The sequence below is a fragment of the Plutella xylostella genome, chromosome 27, assembly GCF_932276165.1.
Source record: "Plutella xylostella chromosome 27, ilPluXylo3.1, whole genome shotgun sequence".
Taxonomy (NCBI): domain Eukaryota; kingdom Metazoa; phylum Arthropoda; class Insecta; order Lepidoptera; family Plutellidae; genus Plutella; species Plutella xylostella.
Window position 1 is genome coordinate 6,306,326 of NC_064007.1, and position 27,936 is coordinate 6,334,261.

Genomic DNA, 27,936 nt, shown 5'->3' on the forward strand with positions numbered 1-27,936 from the left:
GTGAAAGAGTAACAGACAGATAGACAGACAGACAGACAGACAGACAGACAGTAAGGATGATCATCATTCATTTTAATATTATTATATTTTATGATATCAGTAAACAAAACTTGTTGAAAGTAATATCTCCCATTTTAAAAATACGTGTTCACGTGTATTACGCCCTAACTGTCATCAGGAGAGAGAGTGCAATGTCTATGAAAAATACTTGCTTCCGACGAATTTATTTCAAAATGGACAACTTATAAATACGGATTTGACGTCAAAATATTTTTTTGCTAACTTGAAAAGAGCTATCCAACGATGTGTGACTCATCTTTATTGGACGTAGGTCCCAAAACGCCCATCCTCTTTTTAACACTTAAACTATCATCTTACTTAAAAAAATAATCAGATTTCGGAAAACAATATCCAAATTGACGTCGCGAAGGCGAGTAGCATCAGACTGGTGCCGTCAGCTGCCACGGCGGTGTTGTGACTGTTCTTGTGCACAACCACAACCTGGTTTTGACTTACCTGGAAAGTTTAAAATTATAATGTAAATCGAGGGTATCATCTTCCTACTGTACTTACCTACCTAATTTCATCAAATTTGCTCACCATACTGAGGTCTTGTTCGTCATAAAGAAATGTTAAGAGAAGAAACTATTTAAGGGGGGGCATTCTCAGCCGTGGGGTGCAAGGGAGCAGTACAGCGAGGCACCGGCCCAAGGTTCTATTCTATTTCAACATTTCATTAAACTACCTACAGTGTTGTTGATCCAGTCGGTGTAGCTAGAGACGCGCATGAACACATGAGGGTAGAAGGAATCGTCGCATCTCATCGCAAATGAGGTCACCCCCACCACCACCCCGTTGTACACCAGGGGACCACCGGAGTCACCATGACAAACACCGGCTCCTGTAAGGGACAAACTCTTATTGTTAGCGGAACTATGACGACTTGACGAGTCTGAAAAACACCCGACATGTGTGGACACAAACTTTCTCACAATCCTGTGACTTCGAAGCGGGTCGGTTTTTCATGAAACCTCAAACGCACTCGATAAAACTCGTCAATCGTCTGCATAAGTCGGTCCAGCACCTCAACTTCAGTCGAATATGCGAACGTAGGTACCTCCAACACCAAGCAGCCCCGCGCAGAGCATGGAGTCGGGGAGTTCTGGGACCAGCTGCCTCCACCGTGCGGCGCAGGTGTCTCGGTCCACCGTGCGCAGCCCCACGTGCCGCAGGCCGAGGGGAAGTGACTTGCTGCAGTTCATCTACGGAGTATTGCAGTAGTGGTATAGGAAGCCGACATAAATGATTAAGGGGCTCATTGCGGCAGCATGCCAAACATGGGGTATATATCCGTTTATTATCAAATAAGAAATTAGGTAATTACTTACCTACATATAAATGCTGATAAAATCCGCAAGGTGAAGTGTATGATACTCACATCAGTTCGTCCCCACCCGACAGCTACCACAGACGCGTTGTCCGGGTCCACATACCCCCCCGGGGGGATGACGGCTGGCTGCACCGAGCTGCTCCGGTAGTTGCTTATACTGTCCGACAGCACCAACACTGCCACGTCGTTGTCTTTACTCTTCGAATATTTGTAGTCCTCGTGGACCACGGTCTTGGACGTCGCATGCTCTGAGCCTCCGCGGTCATTGTAGGTGGATCCGACGCGAATGACAACTTCAGATGCCCTCAAGATAGTAGTGCCAGTAACAGATTTAGTGTCATTGATTTTTCTGGAAAGATTTTTTAGGTATGGTGTACCTAGATCATTCACTGTATGACTTTGATGCGTGTTTTGAAACTATACAAGGCCAGAACGCAGAGGTTGGGACTGCTCGCGTATATTTTCAAATTAAAATGAAGCCATGATTTACTTCAAAGTATACATTTTCAAGTAAGTTGGGCCAAAATTATGGCTTGAAAATATATTGCAGCAGTTACCACTGCGTACTAATCGTGTATATTTTCAAGTGGCAAGCGGCAATGCGAGCACTTGAAACTATACGTGATTAGTTACCAGGTAGCCCTTTTGAATTGTTGCTTTCTCTTTCTTTCATGCGAAATATTAATAAGTCTTTTTGTTTCTAAACATTGCATCATCATTCCGCACTTGGCATTGTTTTCGTAACGTTTTTTTTGTTTACATCGTACAGTTAAAATGTTAATTTTAAACTGTAGAACTGTTGTAAATAGTAAAAATGATCTCAGAAGAGGGTGTAGAACAATTCATAAAAGACAATAACGGTATTTAATAGATCTATACACTCAAGAGCAATGAAAAAGCTCCAGTGACGGTAGCTCCTGAACGGAAAAGACAAGCTTAATGACGCCGTCGGCAATATTAAAGTAGGTACATTTAATAGCCCATCAAAATATTATTATAACTAACTAAAAACGTAAACTTTGATCAAATTCTAAATTAAATGTTTTAAAAAATTGGGGTCATTTGGTTTGGTGTTGACTTTTTGCTACTTGGACTTATTCATTGCTCGTGAGTGTAGTAGGTATTATCCTATAGACCTATAACAGACATAGTTTTCATCAAGTTTTGAATTCACCGTAATTGTCTTTTTTATGAATTGATCTGCACCCTCTTCTGAGATCATTTTTACTATTTACAACAGTTCTACAATTTCATTTAAATCAATTAACTTTTTAACTGTACGATGTAAACAAAAAACACGTTATGAAAACAATGCTAAGTGCGGAATGATGATGCAATGTTTAGAAAGCAATAGACTTATTACTATTTCGCATGAAAGAAAGAGAGAGCAACAATTCAAAATAACTACCTGGTAACTAATCACGTATAGTTTCAAGTGCTCGCATTGCCGCTTGGCACTTGAAAATATACACGATTAGTACGCAGTGGTAACTGCTGCAATATATTTTCAAGCCATAATTTTGGCCCAACTTACTTAAAAATATACGCGATTAGTGCGTAATGGCCTTGTATACTTTGAAGTAAATCATGGCTTCATTTTAATTTGAAAATATACGCGAGCAGTCCCAACCTCTGCGTTCTGGCCTTGTATAGTTTCAAAACACGCCGCAGCGAAGCTATTGGGGGCAGCTTGTAAATTAATGAAAGGGAAATATAGTGAGACGTTCATGATAATTTGGAGAATGGCCTACCGCTAAATCGTAACTAAGTTCTTACAACATTTAGGAATTTATTACTGAAATAAGCAGTGCGCAGCGGTGAGCACGTGGTGCTGTGTGAGTATCACGCCCCCACAGAAACCCCCCAGCAGCTTCTGACCACGCACCTGCAAATACAGTGATAAAGTACGTTACAATGAGGGCTATATAATAACTCACCGCAAATTTAAAATAACCTTAAAATAAAATAAGGCTACCTACGTCAAACAGAAAGCATTACTAGCACTATGACGCCAAGATGTGTTGTACTACTATGGTAAACAGAGCGCCAGCCAGTTGCGTATGACGCGCGCTTGTAACGCGTCCTGGTTTGACAAAAAGAAAGGTAACTTCATAATTTTAATTTTTAGGACCTATGTACCTCCTAATTTAACCAGAGTTGTGTTTTGTAATATTTGTACAACGAAATAAAATAAAACATGTTTTTTATTATTATTCCGTGGAAGTTTAAATCCCTGAAAACTGACGTATATCTACTTAATTAGTTATACTTAATCAAATCATTAGTAAGTAATGTCACATAATTTTGAAATGATCTGATAACTTACATCAGAACTCCCAACAAATAACTTTCATTATAGATATTAAATACCTTCATCATTTGAATTTCTAGAACATTTGAGAAGTATTTCTCGGACATACTGAGACGCACTGACCCTACCCGTACAACTGTGTACCTACGGTCACAGTCACATCAACAACACTTCCCTGTTTGGTGTCGGTATTATGAAAATTTAAACTTTTCATTGCTCGCGTTGACAGCTTCCATAAATATGTCGGTGGGTCTGGTAAAGCAGCAGTACCGTATAAAATGATCGGAAATACGCCATGTAAGGGTATCTCCTGACGGTGGTGGGTTGTCCCCCGACGATCCTGTTGGCGGGGGGTGCGGGGAGCGCGGGGGGCTCCCTCACAGTCACCTTGTCCTCACAGCTCCCTGAAAACATAATTATAACCATAATTATATACCTACCTACACGTAGTCCATATTTTTATGAGAAATTATCGCATAAAATGTATGGATCGCATAAGGATAAAATTGATATTCTTAAGGCAGGTAAGATAGACAATACATACTTATAATGTTGAAAAAAAATCTCACTCTTTTACTGGTACTTCAAAGAAAAAGCAATTCTTCTACTCTTTAAATAGACATTGATTAAGTAACATTCTTTTGCCTTAGAAAATTGAAGATGCTTCGTATAAAGTACCACATATACACATAGATATTATGTAGATATTTACCTTATTGTACTCTACCATACTTAACTACCGTAAATAATAAAGCTTACCATAGTAAAATAGCACAGTCATAATTAGTAACTTCATACTGAAAACCATAACTTTCTTGTTTATTACTTGTCAAAAAGTAAGTAAAAATTGCGATGGCCAAGCTAAAACTATCATCTTACTTAAAAAAATAATCAGATTTCGGAAAACAATATCCAAATTGACGTTGCGAAGGCGAGTAGCATCAGACTGGTGACGTCAGCTGCCACGGCGGTGTTGTGACTGTTCTTGTGCACAGCCACAACCTGGTATTGACTTACCTGGAAAGTTTAAAATTATAATGTAAATCGAGGGTATCATCTTCCTACTGTACTTAAGTACCTACCTAATTTCATCAAATTTGCTCACCATCATCATCATCATCATTAATTCCTCTAACTCCACGAGGAGCATAGGGCCTCCACAGTTCTTCTCCAGACGTTCCTGTCCTGGGCTCTTTCTTTGGCTTCGTCCCAGGAGATTCCGACGGCATTGAGGTCGCTGAGAATGGATCGCCTCCAAGTTGTTGCAGGTCGCCCTTTGCGCCGTCTGCCCTGCGGCGGATTCCAATCTAACGCCATTTTGGCGATATTCCCCTCTGGTCTTCTAAGGCAGTGTCCAATCCAACTCCACTTTCTTCTGAGAATCTCTTTATTTATGGGTTCCTGTCGCGTTTCCTTCCAGAGATCTTCATTGGATATTGTGTCAGGCCAGAACACTCGCAGAATTTGCCGCAGATGTTTATTGACGCAAACTTGTAACTTAGTGGAGATTGATTTGGTCACTTTCCACGTCTCGCAACCATACAGCAGGACTGATTTGACATTGCTGACAAATATACGGAGCTTGAGGTCTCGTGATATGATGTTTGACCGCCATATCGGTGTCAGCTGGGCAAATGCGCCTTTTGCCTTTTTAATCCTGCCATCCACATCGTCATCTGTTCCGCCAGTAGGTGTGAGAACACTTCCCAGATAGCAGAAATTGGGCACATCTACCACCTGTTTATCCCCGATTTTAATTTGTTCACGGTTCGGGGTCACCACCCTCATCGCTACAGTTTTTTGTGCATTTACTCTTAAGCCTGTTTTTTGCGCTTCATCCTGAACTGCATTAGCGGTGCATGTGAGATCTTGCAGAGTTGTTGCTAATAAGCAAATATCATCAGCGTAGTCAAGATCCTTCAACTGATCACTTCCCCACTTGATACCCTTCTGACTCTCTGTTGCTTTGCGCAAAACTTCGTCTAGCAATATGATGAAGAGGGTAGGCGAAAGAAGGCATCCCTGTCTCACTCCAGCACGCAGTTTTATGGGGTCAGATAATTTCCCGCTATGTAGAACTCTACATGAGCTGTTGTCATACAGCGCACGAATGAGGTTGATGATCTTCATAGGTATGCCTTTTCTCTCAAGTGCTTTCCATAGTGCAGACCATCTGACCGTGTCGAATGCCTTTTCGAAGTCCACAAAAAGAAGGTAAAGGTCACTCTGCCATTCGGAGCATTGCTCTATGATTATACGCAGAGCATTAATGTGGTCTACACATGATCTACTTTTCCGGAAACCAGCTTGATGTTCTCTGAGTGTTTTGTCTACAGATGCAGATAGTCGTGTAAGTATAACCCTTGTCATAACTTTAGACACTATAGAGAGCAAGGTGATGCCTCTCCAGTTATTGCAGTTGCTTTTATCGCCTTTTTTGGGAACTTTAACTAACAACCCTTCTTTCCATTCTTCAGGGAAGTGTTCTGTGATCCAGATTTGTTTAAAAAGCGGGTATAGCATATTTGCTGTTCTTGCACTGTCTACTTTGAGCATCTCGGCTGTTATTTTGTCTGCACCTGGCGATTTACGGTTTTTAAGAGTATCAACGGCTTTTTTTATTTCATGAAAACTTGGCGGATCCGTACAGATGTCACTCATTTGCTGTCTATAAGGGCTTTCATTGTCTTCGGCTACTGCCACAACTTCAACCTCTAAGATGTTTTGAAAATGTTCATGCCATCTTTGGAGTTGTTGTTCCACTGTAGTAAGAAGATCGCCGTTTTCGTTTTTGATAGGCTTTGCAGTGTTCTTATTGCCTTTAAATTGACCTACTAGTACTTTTGTGGTGTTGTAAACAGCACCCATGTTTTTTGCGACGGCAGCAGCTTCCGCTTGTGAAGCCAGACTTAGTACCACTCTCCTTTTGTCGTTCCTAACACTGCGCTTTAATTTTTTCCGGAGAACAGCGTATTTTGCCTGGAGAGTCTTATATTCAGGCGCAGTATTTGACAACTGAATTAAAGAAGAATGTATTTCTTTCCGCTCTTTCACAAGGTTCCACGTATTGGCAGACATCCATGGCTTGATTTTGTTATTTTGAAAGCCTAACACCGCTTCACTGACTTCAGTAAACGCACTTTTGACCGCGTTCCAATTTTGCTCTACGTCAAGTTGTTCGTTATGCAGCAGTACATCTCTGGCGGTAATTTCCTTTTCAAAGATTTCACGAGTATTAGGGTCGTTTAGCCTCGCTGAGTCAAAAAGTCTTGAGGCACTTTTCAGTGTTGACTGAAAAGTGCTCACCATACTGAGGTCTTATTCGTCATAAAGAAATGTTAAGAGAAGAAACTATTTAAGGGGGGGCATTCTCAGCCGTGGGGTGCAAGGGAGCAGTACAGCAAGGCACCGGCCCAAGGTTCTATTCTATTTCTATATTTCATTATACTACTTACAGTGTTGTTGATCCAGTCGGTGTAGCTAGAGACACGCGTAGATACATGAGGGTAGAAGGAATCGCCGCATGAGGCAAACCCAAATGAGGTCACCCCAACCACCACCCCGTTGTACACCAAAGGACCACCTGAGTCACCCATGCAAGCCCCGGCTCCTGGGGACAAACTCTAATTGTTAGCCGAGCTAGGTATGATATACAGGGTGATTGGTAAGTCGATTATATGGGTCGGTATTCCTTTAAATGGGTTGTAGTCGAAGGCATTTCCAGTCGATTGAACCCCATAATGCATTGTCCGAAAGTCAACAGTTATAAGACATTTTACCTTAAAATTTAAACAAAATCTTGTTCGTTTCCCTACTGAAATTTGTCCGCCTATGCGGTTGTTTTGGCTATATCTTGGTGATACCTTAATCGATTTTAGATTGGAATATGTAATTTTAAAGCTTATAAATTGATTATGTTTTTAAGCTGTAGTGCCTGAAAAATTGTTAGATAAAATTCTTTTTTAAATTAGCTTTTTTGTTTTCATCTTTCGTAACATTTTCTTAATGTTTCATCTATTTTGAAGCACTGTGTCTAAATTAAGTTAAATATTGGGAGATCAATGATTATAATTTGTTGACGTTGAAGGTGTCACCAATGCAAAACAATAAAAAAAAGTATTAAAAAAATCGTTAGTTTTGAAATATTTTGCTTTTAAACATAAATTTCGGAAAAAATCTTTAAAAAATTTAAAACTTAAATAACTCAGAAATGGTTGACTTTCGGATAATGCAATATGGGGTTCAATTGACTGGAAACGCCTTCGTCTACAACCCATTTAAAGGAATACATCGACTTTCCAATCACCCTGTATATATATACAGTCATACTTTCTCACAAACACTCATGAATCCTATGACATCGAAGCGGGTCGGTTTTTCATCAAACGCACTCGATAATACTCGTCAATCATCTGCATAAGTCGGTTCAGCCTGTCGACGAGTCGGATATACGAGCTTACCTCCAACACCAAGCAGCCCCGCGCAGAGCATGGAGTCGACGAGTTCTGGGACCTCCCGCCCCCACCGCGCGGCGCAGGTGTCTCGGTCCACCGTGCGCAGCCCCACGTGCCGCAGCCCGAGGGGGAATGACTTGTTGCAGTTTATCTACGGGGTATTACAGTAGTGGTATAGGAAGCCGACAGAAATGACTCAGGGGCTCATTGCTGCATCATGCCAAACATGGGGTATATATATATATCCGTTTATTATCAAATAAGAAATTAGGTCATTAAATACCTACACATAAATGCCGATAAAATCCACAAGGTGAAGTGTTTGATACTCACATCAGTCATTCCCCACCCGACAGCTACCACAGACGCGTTGTCCGGGACCACATACCCCCCCGGGGGGATGGCGGCTGGCTGCACCGAGCTGCTCCGGTAGTTGCTTATACTGTCCGACAGCACCAACACTGCCACGTCGTTATAAGGGAAGGTATAGCTCTCGTGAACCACGATCTTGGACGTCACATGCTCTGAGCCTCCGCGGTCATTGTAGGTGGATCCGACGCGAATGACAACTTCATATGCCCTCAAGATGCTAGTGCCAGTAGCAGCTGTAGTGTCATTGATTTTTCTGGAAAGATTTTATAGGTATGGTGTACCTAGATCATTCACTGTATGACTTGATACTGCAGTGGCAAAGGGTTCACGCCTGTAACACAATTCACATTGCTTCTCTTTTGGATTGACTAATTTGATATTTTATATTATAGTAAATATATGTATATGCGCTACACGGTGCCTTAGGCCGTTTGTCCACCACAGCCGTCACCATCCGTGACGCTCCGTCAGCGAGAACGACGTAAAGGATGACGGCGCTCGTACACTTCATGGCCATGTGAAATGATATCACAAAATTGGCGACGTCATCACGTCCCGGTAACGGCGGTGGTGGAGTAACAGCCTTAGAGCCGGGACAACGTCCTTTAGACCGCGTCCACGACGCCAGCGAGCGGAGAATTACGTACAGTAAGTAAGCCTCCACCATAAAGGAAATAATCCTAGTGTTAAAACCAGAAGGAAAAGGTGACACAAAAAGTAAACTCATTTGTGAAATAGGTTTGTTTTACCATAAATCATTAATACAACTTGAAAACATGAGGATTTATATCGATAACAAACAAATTAAATCAGAAAATACAAGATCACGACTCCATATTCAAATCAACTCCCTCCTTCCTTGACAATGACATTGACATCTCCTTTTTGACGTTTCCCGCCATGGCTTATCTGCCGACCACAGAGTACGTCGTCGCGGTGTAAATACGATTGCTTCCTGTTATTATTCTGAGGTTCGGAGTTATATTTGTAACACTAGTTATAATAGTTATAGTCGCTATTGCGGCTAATCCCTTGTGCTTGGAATCTAGAAGTTAATCTAAAAATCGCTAACGATGGCCGTTCTAAAAATAAGAATTAGCATGACGAGGGGGTTGCCTTGGCAGTTTTTGGAATAAACGCTTTCAAACGGAAGTTACTATTTTTTATCCACTGGCGGTGCTAATATTATATAAAATAATAGCGAAGCTCTTGGAGGCAGCATGTAAATTAATGACAGGGAAATATAGCTGACCGCTAAATCGTAACTAAGTATATACAAAAATTAAGAATTTATTACACAATTAAGCAGTGCGCAGCGGTGAGCACGTGGTGCTGTGTGAGTATCACGCCCCCAAAGTTACCCAGCAGCCGCTTCTGACCACGCATCTGCAAATACAGCGATAAAGTACGTTACATACATACATATACATACATAATACATATGCACTCACGACTGTAATCCCCGAAGGGGTAGTCAGAGATGGCTCACAAGCGAGCCACCCACTTTTCGCAGCACATTTTTTTACTCCCGTGATAGGATGCGATTGCGAACCATATCGCCGTTTTGGGATAAGTACAGTCAGGTGCAGATAAACCTGACCCCCTGCATTTCAAATAGAAATTCTAACTACGCAAAGCCAATTTGTCGGTGTGACGTATGTTGCGGTAGTGCTCGTCTCTATAGACAGATATAGAACTATTTTACTATTCTCCTATTTATATCCATCATTTAGATAATATCCATCATTTACACAAACTAACGAATTCATAGAACAATAATATTATGAAATACAAAATTTAAATTCTTTTTGTTTTTCATCTGGGATCGAACCCGCGTCGCAATTATCCGCAAACCAATCATTTGCCCACTACGCCACGAAGCTTGTTAAACTAGTTTGCAAAATAGTGAATATGTTGCTGTTCATTAGCAAAAGTATAGTCTATGTAACTAGTGATAATTGTTTACAATATGAAATATTATAAGCGCAGAGGGTATTTTGAATTTATTTCTCAATTGAAATTGTAGACTTGAAGAGAATGTTTTGTTGCATTGAGATGGGTTTTGTTAATTCCATCTGATTTATATTTACGTATAATTCACACTATTAATTTGTTATCAACATTATTAATTTGTAACGATGACAAACGAATTTATTAACAAGGTCATTGTTAATTGAGTTAAGTGCCAGGACAACATTGGGTTCGTATTTTCTCTTTATAATTTTATTGGTTACTTGGACGTAGTTACGCAGAAAGGCCTCAATCCACAACTTGGTCAAAATTGAGTTATATACTAGAACATGCTATTTAATGTAGGGTCTACCTGTCAAGAAAACAAACACAGTAAAAAACCAACTACAACATACTTTTTTGATGTGGGGGACCAACCCACATTGTATGAAACACACATTTTTTTGTTTCACATAAAGGACTCAAACTGTTTGAGTCCTTTTACAGAAACGCATTTCCTATGAAACCATGAAAAATTTAGTTTTGCATAAAAGACTCAAACGCTCTGAGTCGTTTTAGAGAAATACGTATTCATTAAAAAAAGACAATTTGTATTTAGCAGAAAGGACTCAACCCGTCTGAGTCGTTTTAGAGAAATACTTATTCATTGAAAAAAGACAATTTGTATTTAGCAGAAAGGACTCAAACCGTCTTGAGTCGTTTTAGCGAAATACTTATTGATTGAAAGAAGTCAATTTGTATAGAGCAGAAAGGACTCAAACTGTCTGAGTTGTTTCATAGAATAAAAGTTTTTAATAAAACAGTTCAAATTTTATATGGCAGAAAGGATTCAAACTGTTTTTGTTCCGTCTATTGGCCACTATTCTGTCATTGCATTTTTCCACCTTCCTTCCCCCCACGAGCCAAGTGTCCTGCCACTCCCATTTCAGTTCGGCGACCCGCATACCGACATTGAACACTTTCCTCTTTTGACGGATCACCACGTTGGGAATACGTCTAAGTGAAATACTTAACATGGCTCGCTCTATAGCTCTTTGTGGAACTCTGATTCGGTGCACAGTTTCGTTGGTCATCGTCCATGTATCGGCACCGTATGTTAGTGTGGGCAAGTCACATTAGCAATTAACAATCCATAAGCAGCGTCGCTCGACTCTCAAACATCTATCAGATTCATACAAGTTACGCCCGATTTGATAAGCAAGCGACGATGCCTAAGGATTGTTAATGGCTAATTTTCGGTGGTGGTAACTCCAAAGGAATGTCACAAGGTGAATTGGTTCTCACACGACTGTCGGACCGGGAACCAAATCGACCACATTTTGATTATTCGAAAATGAAGACATTCACTTCTAGATGTTAGAAATACTTAAGAAGGGTTGCTAAAGTCAAGAGTGATCACCACTTAGTCGTTGAAAAAATCTGCTTGACGATAGCGGGAGCTCAGAAGCAGGCCACAAGATCTGCCAAAGATGTCGCTGTAAATAAGCTGCAGGACCCAGAAGTCAGAAGATAACTTAGTATCCAGATCCACAACAAATACCATCAACCTACTAAGTGTGTGCGACGCGCCTCAATCAAAGATAACTGGCATTAAAGACATGTTTTAAAATTTTCGAAGAAATAATAAGGCACAAGGAACACTTAAATAAAGAATGGATGTCTAAAGGAACATGGCATATGATCAACTGTCCAAGGAAGACTTAACATCGAACTAGACTAAAGAAGCACGAGTTGCGTACGAGTATTTTCTTTGTGAACAAAATATCAAACGTAATTTAAAAAAAGGACCCATGCTGTTAGTCTGATTCTATATCTTGGAGAAAACAAACAGCGGCTGCCATGAAGGATCTATAGAAAGAATCAAATAAACTTTGCAACAAACCCCAGGATATCTCCTTGTTACTATGGAAGACCGACTTGTAAGATGGTATGACCACATTGCCGAAGTTTATAAAGATCTAAACCAGTCTGCATCTGAGGAGTTGGATGCAGATTCAATAAACCAGGAGCATCTTGTATATCCAGATCTAGATGTATGTCAAGAAGCATAATCGTAATCATTATGATTATAATAAAATCGATAGCAGTCGTTAAGCCTAGTCAGAGACCTTCGGGCGGCTTGAAAACGTCTGACAGTCGGGTTGCCCAATTACCCGTCAACTCTGTCAGCACAAGCTTGCTTGTGTTGGGGTCCACTAACCCACACTGGGACAGAGTAGTGGACTAGGCCTAACCCCTTCCTTCATTGGAAGGAGACCCATGCCCCGGCAGTGGAGATGTGACGGGTCGTGATGATGGTTAATGATTATCAGATTTATAATTATTCTGCATCTTGACATAAATTTTAATATCCAACCCCAAAGTAAAGTCGAAGTGATAAAGTCGGAGGCATAAAAAGGAGGATAGTTGCAATATACCGAGGATGATGAAGTGAAGTTAGAGTAAAAGAGAATTTTATTTATGTCCAAGTTTATCCTTTGAGGTTTGCTTATATTGCTTTATCCTGAAAATTATGGGATAAATACGGGTCGTAGACACTTACAAAAAAAGTGGGCTTCCATTTCGTAAAAAAATATATCAAAATCGGTTAAGTTGATCCAGAGTTTTGCTCTTGGGAACACATTTCCGGTTAGAATTTTATTCATGCCCAACTTTTTTCTATGAGGTTTGCTTTCCGTCAAAATGCTTTATCCTGAAAATTATGGGATACAAACGGGTCGTAGATACTCACTAAAAACGTATTCTCTTTTGTAAAAAAAAATATCAAAATCGGTTAAGTTGATCCAGAGTTTTGCGCTTGGGAACACATTTCCGGTTAGAATTTTATTCATGCCCAACTTTTTTCTATGAGGTTTGCTTTCCGTCAAAATGCTTTATCCTGAAAATTATGGGATACAAACGGGTCGTAGATACTCACTAAAAACGTAGGCTTCTATTTTGTAAAAAAAATATCAAAATCGGTTAAGTTGATCCAGAGTTTTGCGCTTGAGAATACAGTTTCGGTTAGATTTTTATATAGATGTGAAATGTTGTTTCCGATTACATTTCAATATAAAATATTTAATAATAGGTTTACTTTTGATATATAATTTTTATTTTGTGTAAAATAATAATGTCTTGTGTCTACATTATAAATATTTTACTTTAAAAACCATATTGTTATTAAAAAAAATATTTTATAAAAATAAATATTTGGTTGGATCCTTTCTGCGAAACGTTGAATTTCCCTGCTTGCATAGAAAAAGCAATTTAGGAGAAAGGATCCAAGTGCATATTTTCATTAATAACTCAATAAATATTCGTTACAGCTACACCATGATTTGCAATAGTAAAATAACAATAAATATGAATAATTTAAGATAATTTCCACATATAAGATGCTTTTCATTGCTGAAGAATACCGATTAGAACTTAAAACGTCTATATCTCAGAACTAGGTTTGTGTGGGTTGAGTCCTTTCTGCGTAACTACGTCCACTTTATATAAGTATTATTGGTTTTCATTTATTTTACTTATAGATTATCATAATATACTTTTTACACTATAGTAATAATGTCACAATTATTATATTCATTAAAGCATGATCAAATTATTGTTTTAAAAGGTTACCGAAGATGGATGTCCTATAATGGGCCCTGAAGAACTGTTATAAAATAGCTAAACGCATGACAAGAATCAATTTGAGAATTTTAAAGATGATGTTATGGTTGCTGTTTGCATTGCGTGAGAAATATCTTCTACACGATAACAGCACAACTCGCATTGAAGAAATGGAACATTATAACTATGTTACGTACGTATGTATACGTTTAGTAGGTATTTAACGGGTCCCCAGTTTAAGTATGAGTAAAATTTATTTAGTAACTAGTAAGATAATTTTTCATACTGTTAAGATAATTGATTACATATTTATAAGTAATTAGTAATAAAATTGTTGCTTATTTATAATTTAATTGTAGAACAACAAGAGATGTAAATTGTGAAATTTAGTAACATGTTGGTTCTCTTTGTTGTAATTCTACAATTTTTGAATTTGTATACTTTTGTTCATAATTATTCAGCATACAGACTAATAATACTTGTTTAGTGAAATAAAGCTTTTTTTTTTCTTATACATTATGTTTTTATTTTATTTCCTGTTCATATTGATAAAGATAGTCTAAAATAACCTATCTATAATGATTAACAAAGAAAAACATAAAAATAAATTTTAAAAGTCACTCCTTCCAGAGATTTGAACTCTGGACCTCCATATTGAGAGCCGAATACCTTAACGATTAGACCACACCGTCAAGTAGTTAAACTGTTGAAAAATGCAATCTCTTCGTATCACACTGAGCTGGCTTGCAATAGTTAAAAGTGAACAACACAGGTTTTAACATTCTGGCATGAACTTTATGAAGCTAGTTCCAATATTTGATTTAAGATGGCGCTTAAATTAATAAAGGTCGATATTTAGCGCCATCTTTTAACACACACACAGAAGTCTTAGTAACGAAACAAGGTTTATGTAGTTCAAGGTTATTTTATATAGGTGGCGCCTAAGTGGGAGGGTTGTAGTTATAGCTATATAGGGGTGTCAGGAGTTCTTGACCTTCACTGTACAATGCACTTAGGATACACATCTTGTCTGCGCATGCGCGGGCGAGGGGCCTGCGCCGGCGCGGCGCGCCGGGTGGCGGGGGTCACCCTCCGCCGCCATTACTCGCTAAACTACACACAGTGAAACATACGTCAATCCGCATCTTCGTTATTTGCTCTTTAAATAAACCGCTACTTGAAGAATACAGTCCACTTTAATTGAAGAATACCCTGCTAGGATCCTTACTGAACACATCTAGAATCTAGATGTGCAGGTTTCCTCACGATGTTGTCCATCACCGTAAGAGCACGTGGTATTATTATACTTTAACTCCTTAATTGAAAGAATTCATTGGTACAGGCCAGGATTTGAACCCACGGCCTCTTGATTGAGAGGTCGAGGCCTTATCCATTGTATCCATTACACCACCACCGCTCTAAAGTACGTTATAATGAGGGCTATGTATAACTTACCGGAAATGACAATGGGCGTTTTGGGACCCATGTCCAATAAAGATGAGACATACATCGTTGGATAGCTCTTTTCAAGTGAGCAAAAAAGTATTATGACGACAAATCCGTATCAGTTGTCCATTTTGAAATATATTCGTCGGAAGGAAGTATTTTTCTATGGCATTGCACTCTCTCTCCTGATGACAGTTAGGGCGTAATACACGTAAACACGTATTATTGAAATTGGAGAAATTACTTTCAACTGGTTTTATTTACTGAGATAATAAACAAATATAATATTATATGAAATATGATCATTTTGTTATAGAAATTAAAAATGAATGTGAAAAACTAACAAAAACACTAAAATTACAGAAATAAAATATAAAAACTTTCAAGGTACGATTATTCTAATTGGACAGTAAATCAAGACTAGCGCTTCCGTTATTCATATTCTGCAAAAAAATACCTTTTCAACGACGTATCACTCATTTCTATTGGTGCTGGTCCCAGCTTCCATATAATGGTGCCCATCATCATTTAAAATAACTTAATGCTACGTCAAACAGAAAGCATTACTAGCGCGCGTCAGAGCGCTAACTTGACGCCGCGCTAATACTGCCACCTGATTGGATGTAGATGGCGTGAAGCATTATCACTGTGATTGTGTAACACCATTATTTTTGTTACTTAACATTTCGTTTATTGTTTACATTCTGTTTGTTTACTTTGTTAGTCTTGTCAAGTATCAGCTGTCAAATTCGACACACAGGATAGATTTTCAGTTGTTGTCTGTGGTCCTTTGAGAAAACTCGTGCTAGATCGTCATCGGACAGTGGTCAGTGGCGACATGACGCTCAGAACAATGATCGTGCTGACTAGCCACAGAGTAGTTTTGTGACGATGAGCTGACATCCCCGGTGACGGCTTTTTTCGGAACTGGCAAGGAGGCAAACCATTCTCTGTCAGAACGTCTGGAGTAAATGTGTGGTTAGATTTTTCTTCCCGCCCGCGTGGCGCAGGCCGTATTGGTACCAAGTTCCTTGCTTCATATTTCCTGTTACCAGATACGTACCACAGACACCCACGCAGCATCACACCATGTGTACCTAACCTGAATTGCCGAGTGAGTAAACTAGCATTTCGTTGTTATTCGATTTCCGATGACTTTGGATTTCGAAAGCCATCTGCCTTGTCTTTATTTCTACACGTAGCAACGTCTAACCCCGCGTATTTCTTTTACAGCAATTTCAATCCTGCCCGGTGAAGCGTGCGATTGCCCGACGCGTGTCACCTGACCCAACCCCAAGGTAAGCGCCATGACCTTCCACGTGTCGATTAGGTTATTTTGCAAGTGTCACGTTTAAACAGCAAAGCTACCGCCTTTGAGACGAGATCTAACATTCCCATAATCGTTTGATTAGTGATTGACCGTAGGTTTTAGGTTAGAAATACCCAGGGGCCATTCAAGACACGTCACTTGAGACATGTTAGCTAGGCCTTCGCTGTCCTTACCGACCCATCCTTGACCCAAGGCTGTTTCTCGCGATTCCAGAAGGTGTCGTTGGTGACCAGAGCCGTCAGCGAGCCACGAGCCGTCCGGAGCTCCTGTCCTGGCCCCGTCCGACAGTCCAGGTTGGCCGTTGTATGTTCGTTGAGCGGATACTGAGGAATTTCCTTAGGATTTCTATTAATCTTCAGCGGCATCAGCCTTCTAACGCCGCTGCTGAATGTAGGATTGCAAAGGCAGAACCCGGGTGGACTCTAGCGGGTTAAAACCTTTATTTTATTTTATTTTTTACTTCGTAGGGAGCCCCGTTAGACGGGCAGTAGTATCTAAATTGCACTTTGAACCTTTTGTAGGCGCTAGGCTATCAACGTCCTTCGGTTACGGGGCCTTAACGTTAAACTGCTATCCCATTGAAGTAATATAGAAGTTTCTCTGGGGTTAATACCATCTTTCTATCCCTGTGGCGTGAAACACAGGGGTAGAACCTTTGGTTTCCCCACTTTAATGTAATTTCCTTGCAATACCTTGTATACTTCAACCAGACAATTATAAGGACTTAATCCCTGGTCTCATTTTGGACCTATTTGAGTTATAAAATATTGTGTGAGGCAGGGTTTTGATAAATAAATATTAATAACTGTACCACATTCTGATATTTTTATTTTCCACCTCATTGTAATTTCACTACCCACTACACAGTGGAAAATAGGCTTACAATTGGTTGAATTGTTCCCTACCCCAATTCCTCGAATATTGTACATTGTAACTGACTTATTTAATCAATATACGTTAGGTATATCAGTATTCCAAAGCGGTTGTTCCTTATTTTAAACACCAGAAATATAGGACAAATTCAATACGCAAATTAGGCCGCTACAACTACTATGGTAAACAGAGCGCCAGCGCTAGCTTCTAATTAATTATTTTTTTAATTGAAAACACACAAAACTGGTTTTTTTAAAAACAAATATACAGTAAAAGTTTAAATCCCTAAAAGCTTATGTTTCTACTTAATTATTAATAATCAAAATCATAAGTAAGTAATGTCACATAATTTTGAAATGATCTGATAACTTACATCAGAACTCCAAACAAATAACTTGATTATGGATATTGAATACCTTTATCATTTTAATTTTTAGAAAAAAAATATTTGAGAAGTATTTGTCGGACATACTGAGACGCACTGACCCTACCCGTTCAACTGTGTACCTACGGTCACAGTCACATCACGTCCCTGTTTGGTGTCGGTATTATGAAATTTAACTTTTTCATTGATCGCGTCGTCGACAGCTCCAAACTAAGCTACTCTACTACTGCATACTATGTCGGTGAGTCTGGTAAAGAAGCAATACCGTATAAAATGAACTTAAATACGCCATGTAAGGGTATGTCTTGACGGTGGTGGGGTGTCCCCTGACGATCCTGTTGGCGGGGGGCCCGGGGCGCGCGGGGGGCTCCCTCACAGTCACCGTGTCCTCACAGCACCCTGAAAACATAATTATATACTAACCTATACGTAGTCCATATTTTTTATGAGAACTTCCTGATCGCATAAAATGTATGGATCGTAATTATAAGGTTAAAATTGGCATTCTTAATGCAGGTAAGGTAATACAGTATACATATATATAACGTTGAAGAAAAAAATCTCACTCTTTTACTAGGGGTTGACTGTTGACTGTACCCTATAGGTACTCGTAATAAAGAAATAGCGATTCTTCTACTTTTTACATAGTTTTTGATTAATTGTATACCTGCCTATAGAAATATTAAAAAATGAAGGGGGCTAAGTATAAAGTACCACAAAGACACATAAAGATAGAGATATCTACCCAATTTTACTTTACCATACTTAACTAGGTACCGTAAAAAATAGAGAGTTGTAACAAACAATAAAACTTACCTATTATTTTTCCTGAGATATCCGGAATCCATAATTGAGTCAACACCGTTTCCGTTTGTCCAAGTTCAGCGCCTTCCGGTTCCCTTCGTAGAGTGCGCCTCGGCCAACTTCGGGTGTTTTCGGAAGAAGTCGGCTCGCGCGGAGTGGTAGGGCACGTTAGCGTCCGCGTCGGGCACACAATTTTTACCTCATTATAAAACTCAATGATGTACCAGGTAGGAATTACCTGGATTCCGGATATCTCAGGAAAAATAATAGGTAAGTTTTATTGTTTGTTAAAACTCTCTATTATTTGTTCCGTAATCGATATCCGGAATCCATAATTGAGTGATGTGTTTGATATCTCCTGGTACTTTCGGTATAGAGACGCTATAATGTGTTCTTGTAAATATTTAGAATTAAGTAAATACTTTATCACTGTTTTAAATGTATTTATTATTGTTATAATCAACACACGTTCTTAGGAACAATTATTATAATAATAATCTTAACCATAGATAATCAGATAATCATTAACATTATTATATACAATTATTTACGAATGATTGACTGCATTAAAGTAATTGGATAAAGAAACGCTGGTATTGGAATGATTTGTACATTGTTCTAACTGTTTTTGGTAAAATTTTCTAAAGGTATGCTCTTGTTTCCAGTTTCCAGTGGCAAAAATCTGGTCTATTGTAAAATTTTCGATCCAATTTAAAGAAGCCACTGCAGATCGTACTGAGCCAGGTGGTACCTCTATACCTGCATCTCGAAGTGCAGACTTTACCCAGCCTCCGATTATAGTTCTTGAAGCTGGTTTACACTCACCTCTAACAGTGATGAACAAATTGGTCAACTTACTTGGTTTTCGAAGATCACTTGAGACCTGGATCAATCGTCGGAGCCAGTATAAGCAGCACAAGTTTTTGTCGGCATTTTCAAGTAGCTTCCAACCAGACTGTCGGTGTCTAGCATTGTCTGTCTTTGAGCCAAAGGATGGCCATAGTGTGATTGAGTCTCCTTCATCAATAAAAGATTCAGGGCTTACCTGCAGCAGTGTTAGGTCATGCACTCTCCTACCAGATGAAAGCAGCAACAGGATCGCAGCCCGTCTAGAGACTTGGTAAAGATTAGTTTCATCTGGTGTATGATTAGTTAGGTACTGTAACAATAACTTTGGATTCCATATTGGCGGTTTGACTGTCTTTTCCTTTGAAACCGAAATAGCTTTAAGAACATGTTTTATAAAAAAGTTATTTGAAAGGTCGACGTTACAATCAATATTGGTAAAAGTAGCAATAACAGACTTGTATACTAATATAGTACGGTATGCTAAGCCCTCAACGTTATGTAAATAAGCTAAGTATCGTGCTACATTTGCGGGTGTAGGATGTTTGAAATTTATAGAATTTGACGAACACCAGATCTTCCATTTTCTCCATATGGGTGTGTAAGTTTTAAGTGTAGATGAACGCCAACTTGACATTAATAATGATTTCTCTTGCTCGGTCCAATCATTCATCATCTCTGACCACCCAAAATCAGCCAAGCCTCTAGGTGAATGTCCTGAATTTGTGGTGGGTGCACACCGGTCCGCGTGTCTATCAGTACTTGTGGCAGATTTCTGATTTTCAGTGGAAGTTCGAGGGCTCGTCGCTTGAGGTCCGCCATCCAAAATGCCTTTATCCATCTCGGTGCTATTATTATGTAACGTCCGTGAGCTGTGTTCAAATGGTTTAGTACTTGCGGAATCAAATTTGGTGGGGGAAATATCCAAGCTAGGCGGAAATTCCACTGGCGACAAAATGCATTGTGAAATAGAGCCGCCATGTCCTGTGGGTCTCTCGACACATACTTCTCCACTACGTGAGCCGTCTCCGAGGCAAAAACGTCTACTTCCGGGACTCCCCATTTGCGAAAGATTATTGCTGTGGCTTCGTCCGTGAGGTGCCACTCCGGAGCTGGTTTCTGACGAGACAGAGCATCTATTTCTGCGTTGTATCTGCCCGGGAAGTACTGGGCTGTGAGGCAAATGTTCAGTTGATCTAGTAGGGTTAGTAACTGTTCTGTTAACCTCAGAAGCTTCTTGGATTTGGTCCCACCTTCCTTGTTGATGTAGGCGACCACTGTGCGGTTGTCTGTCTGAACGAGTATATGAGCGTTTCTTAGTAGATGGCTTTGCTCCTGTATTGCTGCGTGAACAGCATATAGCTCTTTGAGATTGACATGCCAGTTCTGTTGAGGTATCGTCCACTGACCTGTCATCATCGATTCGCCCAGCTGAGCGCCCCACCCGACGTCGGAGGCATCCGTTGTGAGCAGGTGAGTGATCGGGTCGTTGTGAATTGGCATTGTCCCCGAAAGAGCAGCCGACCACCATCTCAGTTCGGTTTGGACCTGTTCTGGAATTATTACCTGATGATGGGGTGGCATTCTGGCCAGCTGTCGACTGTGGTATTGAATTGAACGACAGTGTAGCCTTCCTCTTCGAATCACGAACGTGGCAAAGTTGAGTCTCCCCAGTAGGGACTGGGCCTGTTTGAGGGACCAACTGCCTTTTGACATCTGTTGCCGAAGTACATTGCGGAGCGTTATGCACTTCGGCTCTGACAACGACTTGGTGTTGAGCTCGGTGTCCCACGTTATGCCCAGGAACTCCAGTCGATGAGTCGGAGTCAGAACAGATTTGTCGAAGTTGATTATCCACCCAAGTTTCTGCATCATATTGGTGGTGAATGTGGCGTGGTCGATGAGTCGCTGCCGATTCTGATCTACTAGGAGAAAATCGTCCAGGTATACTACGCACCTGATGTCGTGAGATCGTAGGTATTCGGCCATCCAGTTCGTTACCGATGCGAATGTCCTGGGTGCTGACGATAGGCCAAAGGGTAGGCACGTCATTTGCAGTAGTTTTCCTTCGTAGCTCATCCTTAGGAAGCGACGGTGATCTGGAGATATGCTCAGATGAAAATACGCATGACTGAGATCTAGTTTTACCATCCAATCTTGCTTCTGTAAGAAGCTGGGTACTCGGAAGTGACTGAACAGCTGGAACTGCTTTGTTTTGATGAACTGGTTCAGGGATCTCAAATTGAATATTGGGAGATATGATCCGTCTGGTTTTGGAACAAGGAAGAAGGTTGACAGGTAGCTTGGTGATATCTCTGCTTCCTCCAGGATTTGCTCGGCCATCATCTTTCCTATTTGTTGAGACATTTGGTTGCTTACCCGTGTTTTGAAGCAGTTCAGCGCTTGTTTGCTGGGATAAATCAGAGGTGGCTTTAACACAAATGGGATCCGAATACCTTCCAGAAGTTGTAGTATTTCCTTCGGTGCTCCCATTTGCTCCCAGACATGACGATATTGCCGAAGACAGCCACCCCGAAACTGTTGCGAGTCATGCGCGACGGCTTCTGTCTCTTGATGGTGAGTTAGATCGAGGCTTCTTACCTTTGAAGGAGTGGCGACCTTTCTGAGCTGGTTTGTTGTTTGCTGATGGTCTACTCTTGTTAGTCTTGTCTTTTTTGTAAGGATTGTTTCGAAATGATTTATCATTTGGTTGCTTACTTGTTGAGGGTTTTAAAAAATCATCGTTTTTTCTATATTGGTGACTGTATCCGCTTTGTGGCGTTCGTCTAGTTGTGGCAGCTGAAGCCAAAGGTGATAGTTTCTCGCCGCCCCCAATTTTTTGAATATATGAATTAATTGACTCACCTTCAAAAAGTAATTCAGAACTTGGTGGAATTTTCCTCAGTGCCTCACGGTGGTATTCATCTGAAATATGCTTTAGCAGCAACTCTCTACGGGCCTGAATAGAATCAGCTCGTCGGCCACAGGTCATTCGCAAAATATCGTCACTAACCTTCATGTACGCGGATTGTTTACTAAATAGCTCCTCAACTTTTTGAAAAAGTGAGTGAGGATTAAGCACCGTTTCTTTATTACCTGCCCAATTAATTAATTCTTGCAAGGATTTGCACAACTCGTCCTTCTGTGTCAGAAGGGCATTGGTCATGGCAGCAAAAGAGCGCTCAAGTAGATATAGTCTATTTTCTTCGCTGGATTGTGATTCAAAACGCTTCAATTCATCATTTATTCCTACTTCAACGAAACCGGGGGTAGTCACATATTTCTTTTGTACTTCAGCAAATCGTATACCGTTCCAGTCTTTTGTATTGAATCTTTGTAGTTCTGACAGTTTTTTCAAATGAACGTCATTAGATGGAGGATAAATCGGATCTTTGACCACGGTACTAAGATCTGATAATTCCAATAGATTTTGGTCTTTCTCTTCAGTATTTGGTGGCATCAAAGTTAATGCTGTATTATTGTTTGGAGTTGCGTTGTTTGAAACCTCGTTTTGTATTGTTTCGTTAATATTATTGCTGGCACCGTGAAGCGATCCCGATGCATGTGACTTGGTTATTAAATTGGTCAAAAATGCGACTTGTTGCGACAAAAATTCAAATTGTGGATCACTTACTTGGCGAGCTCGTTTTGACTTACGGGCATATTTTTCGGCCCTCGGCTCCCCGGCTGAGGCAGCATCTTCTTCATCGTCTGTATCCACCGATGACGAACTGCTCGAACTTGATTCTTCGATAGCTCGCTTTCGCGATACAGCATCATCCTGGGCCGGTTCTACCTTTTTTGGCATAAGATTTATTTGCCTAATCTCGTATTGCATAGTAACGTTTGGTCAAAGTCTCGTTACGCCGAAAATCGTATGGCATAAATCCCGTTTAGTAAAAAGTTATTTCGCATAACATTGTTTAGCCTAATAATGGTATGGCCAAATCTTGAATAGCCTAATAATGCTATGGCATAGGTTTATACAAAGTAATAATATTCGTTTGGCTTTAACTTTGACGGAGCGTCTCCCTACATAGCGCAAACTGGTGCCTTGTATTGTTTCCGCTGTTTGGAAAACGCTCCGCTCCGCTTCGCTGCGCTCCGCTTTGGTTTTGATGAACATGTGCACCTAACACGCTCCTCCTCGCTTGGCTCGTCGTCGCACCTATTTTTAGGTTTCGATCTCATTGGGTTTGTAATAATTATATTGGTCGTAAACTTTCGATTTTTTGATCATACAATATCGTGATTTTCGGGATGTAGGAGAAAAATACCACAATTTGTACTTTTACTACGTACTTCTCTCTCAGCCTTCTGTAGTCCACTGTTGGACATAGGCCTCTCCTAACGATCGCCACCCCAAACGGTCACCCGCCATCTGCATCCAGCGGCTTCCCGCTACCTTCCGCAGATCATCAGACCAACGGGTTGGGGGGCGACCGACACGCCGTTTGCCGACACGGGGTCTCCACTCCAGAACCTTTCTACTCCAGCGGTCGTCGGCTCTGCGGGCTACGTGGCCAGCCCATTGCCACTTCAGCGTGCTAATCCTTTTGGCTATGTCGGTAACTTTAGTTCTCCTGCGGATTTCTTCATTACGAATCCTATCTCGCAGGGACACGCCTAACATAGCCCTTTCCATAGCACGTTGAGCAACTCTGAGCTTGTGGATAAGCCCTTTGGTGAAGCACCACGTCTCGGCTCCGTAAGTCATCACTGGCAACACGCACTGATTGAAAACGTTTGTTTTCAGACACTGAGGTATGTTTTCAGTGAAGATGTGTCGTAATTTCCCGAACGCTGCCCATCCGAGTTGGATTCTACGAGCTACCTCTTTATCGAAGTTGGATTAACCTAATTGGATCACTTGTCCTAGGTAGGGATACTGATCGACAACTTCGATGGTGACACCTCCTACAGTTACGGGCGATGATGAAACATGTTCGTTCGACATGACCTTTGTCTTGTCCATGTTCATTTTCAGCCCAACTTGTTTAGAGGCATCATTGAGGTCTGTGAGCATTTCGCCTAACTCCTCCAGCGTTTCCGCCATAATAACTATGTCATCAGCAAATCGTAGATGAGAGATATATTCGCCATTGACGTTAATGCCCAGTCTTTTCCACTCTACAAGCTTAAAAACATCTTCCAGTGCACAGGTGAACAGTTTCGGAGAAATAACATCTCCCTGTCTCACGCCCCTTTGCAACTGGATCGGTTTTGTGCTATGTTCGTGTAATCGAACTGACATTGTGGCAGCATTGTACATACATCTCAACACCTCGATATAGCGATAGTCTATATGGCACCGCTGAAGGGATTGAAGCATCGCCCAGAGCTCAATAGAATCAAAGGCTTTCTCATAGTCCACAAACGCTAGACATAAAGGTAGATTATACTCCTCGGTCTTCTGTATAACCTGCCGAAGCGTGTGTATATGATCTATGGTACTATAGCCTTTTCGGAACCCGGCTTGTTCGGGTGGCTGGAAGTCGTCGAGTCTTTGCTCGAGACGATTCGTAATAACTCTCGAAAACAGCTTGTACACATGGCTCAGAAGTGCAATGGGTCTATAATTCTTCAATAGGGCTTTGTTGCCTTTCTTGAAGAACAAAGTCACTACACTTCTGCTCCATGCCTCCGGGCTTGTGCCTTCGAGTATGACGGAATTAAACAGCCTCCGAAGTGCTATTAAAATCGGTCTACCGCCGGCTTTCAGAAGTTCTGTCGTTATTCCATCATCTCCCGGAGCTTTGTTGTTTTTTAGCTGTTTGGGAGCTATACTAATCTCGTCTAGACTGACGTCCGGAATATCTTCGGTATAGTGTCGGGTGAGTGGCGCTCGGCTGTCGTGAGCACCGCTGGTAATAGGGTTTTGTGTAGTACTACGTACTTAATATATTATTTATTAAGATATCATTACGAGAAACAAGATTATACATAGGTATAGACGAACATAAATTTGAGCAAACGAAACTTAGGTGTTTAAAGATTGTGCCTAAAGAGTTTTAGACGAAACGAGCCTTATGCCACATAAGTCTTGGCAAAGTGATGGTTCGGCCAAAAAAGTTTAGACCATACGAGTTATGCGAAATGAGTTTTGGTTAATAAAGATTATGCGAGATGAGCGGAACCCTCCTGGGCCTCATGGTTAGATCCCGATTCCATGACGAAGGGAACCAGCAGTTTTAAAAACTTCACTTTCACTTTTTCACAAATTAATTTTTTAAAGTGGGTAGTTTTATTTGAATTTAATTTTTATAAAAATAATTTTAGCAGCGCTTGCTTGGAACTTGTGAACGCACGGAAAACGACGCTATAATGAGGTAAAAATTGTGTGCCCGACGCTAACGTGCCCTACCACTCCGCGCGAGCCGACTTCTTCCGAAAACACCCGAAGTTGGCCGAGGCGCACTCTACGAAAGGAACCGGAAGGCGCTGAACTTGGACAAACGGAAACGGTGTTGACTCAATTATGGATTCCGGATATCGATTACGGAACAAATAATAAAGCTTACCATAGTAAAATAGCACAGTCATAATTAGTAACTTCATACTGAAAACCATCACTTTCCTGTTTATTTCCTGTCTCAAAAGTAAGTTAAAATTGGGATGGCCAAGCCATGGCCATCGCAATTTTATCAATGCAGCTTTTTAACTTGTCTACGGCGAAGCAATGAGGATGGATATAACAGTACAAGGTGTTGCAATAGTGGTAAATAATTATAGTAAAGGTGAAAATCTACAACTCTTTGTGTCTTCTCTATCCTTTTTAACACACTATATTTTCCTACGCTTTGTAAGTTGCTAGTTGCTAGGTATTGTAACATAAGTACTGACCTGATACAGATACATCGTCGAATATGCCAGTAGGTAAAAATATATAACTGTACCGTCATGTTCGTTTATTGTTAATCTAAGGTCTGTACAGTAAAATATGGGAAATTTTGTTATGATTTATATTATCCTAACTTAATATTATAAATGCAAAAGTACTGTGTCTGTCTGTTACTTTTCACGCTAAAACTACTGAACGGATTTGAATGAAATTTAGTATACATAGGTAAGGTCTAGACTCTAGACCCTGAGAAAGAACTAGGCTACTTTTTATCCCGGAATTCCCACGGGATAACTTTTTAAGGCGAAGCGAAGCTTGCGGGTATAGCTAGTACTTAATATAACGATGTTTTTTTATAACACCGCTGTGTAAATTTTATTTAAGGTAAATGTAGCTATTAATGGTCCCCTTAAGACCCTTAGCTTTGCAAGTGAACTCTAGGGCACAACAAATATGTAAAAAGTCTCGCATATTTCTACATACGTCTTTTTAATATACCTAGTTATGATTTCTACACGTACCGACATAGTATTAATTTACAATAGGGGGCAAAGGAAAGATATAAAAAATCATAAGTTGTTAAAAATACATTTAATTTCAATAAATGTCATAATTTCGAAGTCATCATCACGTTAAACTATCTAACAAAAGTTGCTCAGAATGAGTCTGAGTCACCCCTTTTCAGGTAACTATATACCTACCACTTCGGCAACATTCTATATGTACCTATAATAAGAAAAGAAAAACATTATAAACAGAAATGCAAAAATTTTGTAAGTACCTAAAAAGACACTTTTTAATAAAAATTTATAAAAAATATGTTAAATTAAAAAACTTTAAATTATTTAATTAAACTGTTTACAAAAAGATGGACACAAATCTCTGGAAGCTGGGACCAGCACCAATGGAAATGAGTAAAACGTCGTCGTCCTGATTTACTGTCCAATTAGAATAAACGTATCTTGTAAGTTTTTATATTTTATTTCTGTAATTTTGTCATGTTTTGTTATTTTTTATTATGTTTTTGTTACATTTTCACATTCATTTCCAATTTTTATAACAAAATGATCATCATTCATTATAATATTATATAAGTTTATTATCTAAGCAAATAAAATCAGTTGAAATTAATTTCTCCCATTTTAATAATACGTGTTTACGTGTATTAGGCCCTAACTGTAATCAGGAGAGAGAGTGCAATGCCATAGAAAAATACTTCCTTCCGACTAATATATTTCAAAATGGACAACTTATATACGGATTTGTCATCATAATATTTTTTTGCTCACTTGAAAAGAGCTATCCAACGATGT

The 27,936-nt window shown here is 40.0% G+C and overlaps 2 protein-coding genes and 1 long non-coding RNA gene across 4 annotated transcripts; 1 reads left to right on the plus strand and 2 right to left on the minus strand.

Moving 5' to 3' along the window:
* Positions 1 to 59: 59 nt before the first annotated feature.
* Positions 60 to 18,556, minus strand: LOC105392868 (trypsin, alkaline B-like). Its single transcript, XM_048631013.1, has 7 exons — positions 18,398 to 18,556; positions 9,825 to 9,913; positions 8,489 to 8,780; positions 8,162 to 8,306; positions 7,157 to 7,311; positions 4,590 to 4,718; positions 60 to 386 (listed from the first exon to the last, which is right to left on the minus strand). The coding sequence occupies exons 1-6, from the start codon at positions 18,539 to 18,541 to the stop codon at positions 4,593 to 4,595; spliced, it is 951 nt and encodes a 316-aa protein (XP_048486970.1). The 5' UTR covers positions 18,542 to 18,556; the 3' UTR covers positions 60 to 386; positions 4,590 to 4,592.
* LOC105392565 (trypsin, alkaline B) lies at positions 391 to 26,387 on the minus strand. The gene is made up of 7 exons (XM_048631101.1): positions 26,304 to 26,387; positions 3,972 to 4,105; positions 3,187 to 3,275; positions 1,439 to 1,739; positions 1,118 to 1,262; positions 750 to 901; positions 391 to 516 (listed from the first exon to the last, which is right to left on the minus strand). Exons 1-7 carry the CDS (start codon positions 26,350 to 26,352, stop codon positions 391 to 393), a joined length of 996 nt encoding a protein of 331 aa, XP_048487058.1. The 5' UTR covers positions 26,353 to 26,387.
* On the plus strand, positions 16,227 to 17,685 carry LOC125490759. 2 transcript variants are annotated; one of them, XR_007267889.1, is made up of 3 exons: positions 16,227 to 16,658; positions 16,778 to 16,842; positions 17,088 to 17,685. It is a non-coding gene; the product is annotated as an uncharacterized LOC125490759 (long non-coding RNA). The 2 variants fall into 2 exon arrangements; XR_007267890.1 differs by having other exon boundaries at positions 16,227 to 16,842.
* Positions 26,388 to 27,936: the final 1,549 nt, after the last annotated feature.